The sequence below is a fragment of the Sinocyclocheilus rhinocerous genome, unplaced genomic scaffold (genome assembly GCF_001515625.1).
Source record: "Sinocyclocheilus rhinocerous isolate Xijiao unplaced genomic scaffold, SAMN03320098_v1.1 scaffold2529, whole genome shotgun sequence".
Taxonomy (NCBI): domain Eukaryota; kingdom Metazoa; phylum Chordata; class Actinopteri; order Cypriniformes; family Cyprinidae; genus Sinocyclocheilus; species Sinocyclocheilus rhinocerous.
The window spans coordinates 239,340-245,339 of NW_015658742.1; the positions used below are offsets into that span (position 1 = coordinate 239,340).

General features: G+C 37.8%; 1 protein-coding gene across 1 annotated transcript in view; it reads left to right on the top strand.

Moving 5' to 3' along the window:
• Positions 1-6,000, top strand: part of LOC107722872 (semaphorin-5B) — a 142,856-nt gene that overhangs the window by 122,969 nt on the left and 13,887 nt on the right. The window contains exons 18-20 of the mRNA XM_016531366.1: positions 45-257; positions 2,504-2,674; positions 5,463-5,597. Coding sequence (XP_016386852.1) covers positions 45-257; positions 2,504-2,674; positions 5,463-5,597 — 519 coding nt within the window. The remainder of the gene's footprint in view (positions 1-44; positions 258-2,503; positions 2,675-5,462; positions 5,598-6,000) is intronic.

The following is a 6,000-nucleotide window of genomic DNA, read 5'->3' on the forward strand; positions in this document are numbered from 1 at the left end:
GCTGGGAAAACATTCAATGGGAACACGCAATATATGTTTTACAGCTCTCGTTGAGGAGCTTCTCAAGACGCCTGGTGTACGACTGACAGACTCTGGCTGGTCATCGTGGGAGATGTGGTCAGCTTGCACTCAGGAGTGTGCCAAAGGCTACCGCTCTCGCAAACGCACCTGCACCAGCGCAGAGGGCAAAAGCGTTCCCACTGCCTGCCGGGGATCTCCAGTAGAATATCAGGACTGCAATCCTCAGCTCTGTCCAGGTAACACACACGCTCAGAAACACGCATGTAAACACAAGCACACTCCAAGTGCACATATACATATGTGCACACAAATACACACATAAATAGACTCCCACATATGCTCATAATCAAGGTAGTTGCTCATCGTGCTGGAAAAGCCTCTGTTTCCATTAGAGCATGTGAAGTGTATTACTGAATTCATTAGCTAATGGAAACCAGAAGCCCCGTAGGGACCTGCTGTGGTCAAATTAAGAGGTTTCACAATAATTCTAAACAGACATGAACTCAAGGATAAATCTTGAATCACAAGATCAAATGAAATTTTCCAGTTAGCACCAAAACTTTAAAGGTTAAGTGTGCAATAAAATGGCATCAAACTGAATTGATAAAATAGCTAGATAATTATATTTAAAAGAAGAAAATGTGAGCGACAAATTTGCCTGTCACCAAGTGGCTTATTTTCTGTAGGTGAACAGAGGGAGTTGCTCATGGGTTGCTAAGATGTTTTCAAAGTTTTTAGCATATTGCTATAGTATGCGATTGCTAGCATGTTTGGGGATGCTAATGTACAGTTTAAGGATGCTTACAAACAGTTTAAGGGTGCTAACATACCGTTCAAGAAGGCTAACAGCTCAGGAATGGTAATGAAAAGTTAAATGGTGCTAACAGACATTTCAAGGGTGCTAACAGATCATTTGGGCATGCTAATATACAGTTTAAAGGTGCTAAATACATTTCTCTCCAGGTTTAACAGTCCTCTTTGGCTCAAACAAACAGCCATGTTTTGAAAGTGCTACTTCACCTGTGATCCTTCACAGTGCAAATTATCTGACCAATCGCATATAGTATGAGATTCTTAGCATGTTTAGGGATGCTAACATGCAGTTCAAGAGTGCTAACACAGTTTAGGAATGCTTATGAAAAGTTAAATGGTGCTAACAGACATTTCTACGGTGCTAACAGACAATCTGGGCATGCTAATATACAGTTTAAAGGTGCTAATATACAGTTTAAAGGTGCTAAAATAAATTTCTCTCCAGGTTTAACAGTCTTCTTTGGCTCAAACAAACAGAGCCATGTTTTGAAAGTGCTAATACTTCACCTGTGGTCCTTCACAGTGCAAATTATCTGACCAATCACCCTGGAAGTTCCGAACAGATGGTTTTGTGTGTTTCTTTACACGTATTGACAGCTACTTACCAATGCATTGGCCACTCTAAACTCTCTCTGAGTGTGACAAATGAACGGCACCCACAGTATTTGCTATGCTGTTTTCCACTCAGTTAGAAAGGGAAAATAGGATTGAAATAACAAAGCGGAAGGGAAGGGGGTAGGGCACATGGATTCAAACACATTACTGACATCAGGCAACCATTTTAATCATTTTTTTGACCTCAGACGTGCACTCCAATTCAACGACCGGCTTCTCCCTCTGTGTGTGTGGTTGCTGGACTCACTGTGATTGCAATCGGTCTGCCTTCACACTTCAGTCGTGCCCCAGTACACACATGCTAATCCACTGAAGTTAAACAGTGCTTCCTAGTGCAGAAAGAAGGAGCCACCCCTAACCTTCTCCTCTATCAGTCTGATGAGACTTCAAGAGGATGGTGGCAGGGCCTGTTAAAGTGAGAGAAAACTGCACAACAGCAGTGCTTCTATCCTGGTCAGTGCCGGAAAATCTAGTTTATGGTGGTAGCTGTGATTTGGAACATGATGGCTGGTTTCTAGCTGGTAGATCATCTACAAACAATTTGGTTATACCAACTTTCGGTGGTCAAGCTGGTCTATGGTGACCAGCTTGGACCAGCTAGATATCAGTCACCACCTTAATCTAGATTTTCCAACAGGATAAACAATGAAATGGAGGTGAACAGCTGGTGTTCATTGTAACAAGAAGTCTCAAGTGTTTGGTGAGGAGCTTTGTGGGTCAAATAAAGCTGTTTGAACCTCCATTCTGCCCTGAACTTTGAATGTCCGGATCACCATCACATCCCATAACAGATGTCTGCTTGCCTTGTCCGCCTTGTGGGAATTTCCAATCATGTCCGTTTTTTTGGATTGTTTTGTGTTTGCCCGTTTGATTAATGCTTTTTTAAGTTTGTGTTCGGTACATTGTGTTTGCATCCTCCGCTCCGTCTTTCTTGTTTGCGCTGCATTTGCGTCCGCTTATCTGATGCTTGGATGATTGTGTCCCCCTCCTTGCCTGATTGTTTTGTGTTTGTCTTTGTATGTTGTATTTGTTTGTATGTGTTTGGTCTGTGCAGTTAACGGCGCCTGGTCTTGCTGGTCATCATGGTCGCAGTGTTCGGTGCCCTGTGGAGGTGGGCACTATCAACGAACGCGCACATGCACCAGCCCTGCCCCTGCCAATGGAGGGGACATCTGCATCGGCTTGCACACAGAGGAGGCTCTTTGCAACACGCACACTTGTGATGGTAAGATCAGTTCCAATCCAGAACCACAAATGGGATAAAAAAAAAAAGCTTTAAGTGAAATGTGCTACAAAAAAATCAAGGCTCTCCAAATTGAGCTCTAACTCTGTCTGTAAGCACAAGATACATTTGGTTTTCAATGTGTCATCTGTTCATCAACACCCATTATTATCACCATTTAAAAACATACAGTTCTATGGAGGCTTATTTCTGCCATGGGATAAAAATATAAAAGTAATTGTTTTTTTGTTTGTTTTATTTAATTTTTTTGTTACTTACAATTTTTTTCACAATTGCAAGTCTATGTCTCACAATTCTGACTTTTTTCTCACAATTGAGAGCTTATATCTTATATTTAAAATATATAAAATTTTCTCAGAATTCTTTTTAATTATGTTTTCCTGTTTAATTTTTTTGTTTGTTTAATTAAAAGGTAATTACGACTTTTTATCTCACTGTTATGAGTTTTTTCTCGTAATTATGAGTTTATATCTCACAATTCTAACTTCTCTTTGTTTATATCTTGCAATTCTTTTCTCAGAATTTTCTCAGAAAACGTGAATTGTAAGATATTAACTCAGAATTGCAAGAAAAAAAGAATTGTAAGAAAAAAATAACAATTGCTTTTTAAAAAAAATTTTCTTAAAATAAAAAAGGTAATTGTGACTTTTTATTGAAATTTATAAGCTTCCTCCAAAAGTTTCAACCCTGCTGAAAAGTTCAGCTTAGATTAGCATGGTTGATCAGCATTGGAATTGTATTCCCCAGCAAAACATAACTGATGAGGATGGTCAACCGAGGAAATTGTGCTGGTTGAATTGTGCTATTTAAATGGATAATTCACTCAACAAATGACTTTTTAATTTTCTCCCTCATGTCATGCTAAACCTGTATAACTGTATGAAACTCCAAAAAAAGAAGATATTTTGAAATGTCTCAGCATTTGTCTCCATAGAGTGAAATATTTTCTTTTGTGTTCTGCAGAAAGTCAGTGATAGTGGGTTCAAAAATGATGACCGATTTAAACTTTTCAGGTGAACTATCCCTTTAAGAAGCCATGTGAGCACACCAGCATCCACAGCACAGCATATGCTGTTCTTTTTAATGGTATAGTTTATGACCAACAGCACAAAGCTCTGTTGTCACATACTGCTGCCATCACTTTAAAAATGTCCCATTTTTCAAAATGGCCAGCTGTCTCTTTAAGACAAAACTTAAATATTTATGAAGATTGGATCATGTAAAGCCCTGTAGCTTTAACAAATGCTATACTACCTTTGTATTACCTTTGACTCCCTGATTAACACCTCAAATTCATGCTTTTGATGAAAGATCATGTGTTTAATTATCAATCAAGTCCCTTTTAAAATACTAAGAGTAAACTCAGAATGTAAAACATCCCATATTGGTCACTTATAAGGTTCCATTACAGTAAGCTTTAAAAATACTTCATGACATATTGTTTGCTTAAGGACAATAAATGAAGATTGATGTAGCAGTTATCGGGGCTGCCTTTTATCAATGTTAACTGTGGATCTGCTTTTTCTGAAATACTACGATATTGACTGGGACTAGTTGCTACTGATCTTAAAGTCTTTTGGATCCTTGATTCAAACATTTGGCCCCGAAATACTACGATATTGACTGGGACTAGTTGCTACTGATCTTAAAGTCTTTTTTAACCCAGATTCAAACATTTGGCCCCCTTCATAAATGACAAATTTGTTAGGCTCTGGGAGAGTTATAAGACTGTGTACGGTGTAGACAAGCATCTTAAAAACTGTAACATGAAAGGAATGGGTCTGTTTACAGATTGGATTTTCCCAGCAAACAAATACATTTTAAATCAAAGTTTCTTCTAAGTAAATTTCTTGGTACACTTGCTGTGAAAGTGTTGCCTCAGACTGTGATTATTTTTGCCTCCTCGTGTGACTCTGGCGGTGTTTGTTTCATGTGCGTGGGTGGGCCGTTGAGTCGGCAGCGCTCTGGTTAGATTGCCTCTGAACTGTGAGGATGGACAAAATTGGAACGCTCCATTTAAAGCGAGAGTTCACCCAAAAAATTTTCTCGTCATTTACTCACTGTCAAGTTGTTCCAAACCTATGATTTTCTTTCATTCTTTGCACCAACAAAAGGTGCAGTTTTAAATAATTTTCTGATTTCTCTTTTCTATGCAATTTCTATAAATGGGGACTTAAGTTAATAGATTTAAGTTAATATTTCAGTAATTCAACAATACATTTGCACATTCGTGGTTCTCTGATGAAGGTTAATGGTCACAAAACCTATGCAAACCTAACATTTAAAATCCTTAAGTTTTAATTTAGTGGAACACTGGTGAAATGCTGTACAGTTCTGTTCACAAACATTTTGGAAATTATGCAAATGTACATGCACTGAAAAAAAAGATTTGTTGGATTTACTCAGTTGAATTATGGACATTGGTTCCACACATTCAGTTTGAGTTCAGAGTGTCCTACGCATTTATGTGGTTTCATTATAATACTTTTGTGTTAATCAGATGTATTTTCAAAAAGTAATGTGTACATAGTCTTTTCAAGTTATCCTAACATAATTCAGTTATGTTAGCTTAACATTATTATTTTATTTTAGATATATGCTTTGATCATGTTAATTCTGTGCAATTATATACATACAATTTTGGAGCTTGACAGAGGAAAGTCACACAGGTTTTGGAATGACATGAGTGTGAGTAAATGATGACAAGAATGTTCATTTTTAGATTAACTGTTTCTTTAAATCCTGTGTTTATGCCCGTGTCTTTGTGCAGGTGGGTGGATGGCCTGGTCGGTGTGGTCTGAGTGCGATGACTCGGGCCTGCAGCTGCGCAGTCGAGTGTGCGGGGCTCAATCCACACCATGTGTAGGAAACAGCTCCCAGCACCGAGACTGCAATGAGATCCCAGGTGAGAGAGCGCTAGTAAATTCAGTAAAACTGCTTTTCCTTTTTTTCGGTGTGAAGAGAACCTAGCACACACTGCGTTCCCACATGTACAAATTTAACTTGCATCACATGCAATGATTGAGTTTGTGAGAAGCAGCATTTACTAATTATATTATTATATCATATTATATAATTATTTAAATGATAGCCTTTGATTTGATAATTAGTCAAAGCTATATCGCAATTGCTCTTTAATTTTGATGAACTGTGCATCCCTATGTATCTATTTTAATTTTGCATTCGATTTTATTTTCTTATCCCCGTTTGGGAAATCTTGACTTAGAATATAGTCATTTGGACCACTATATTAAACATTTATGTATACAATATATATATATATATATATATATATACACACAGTATAT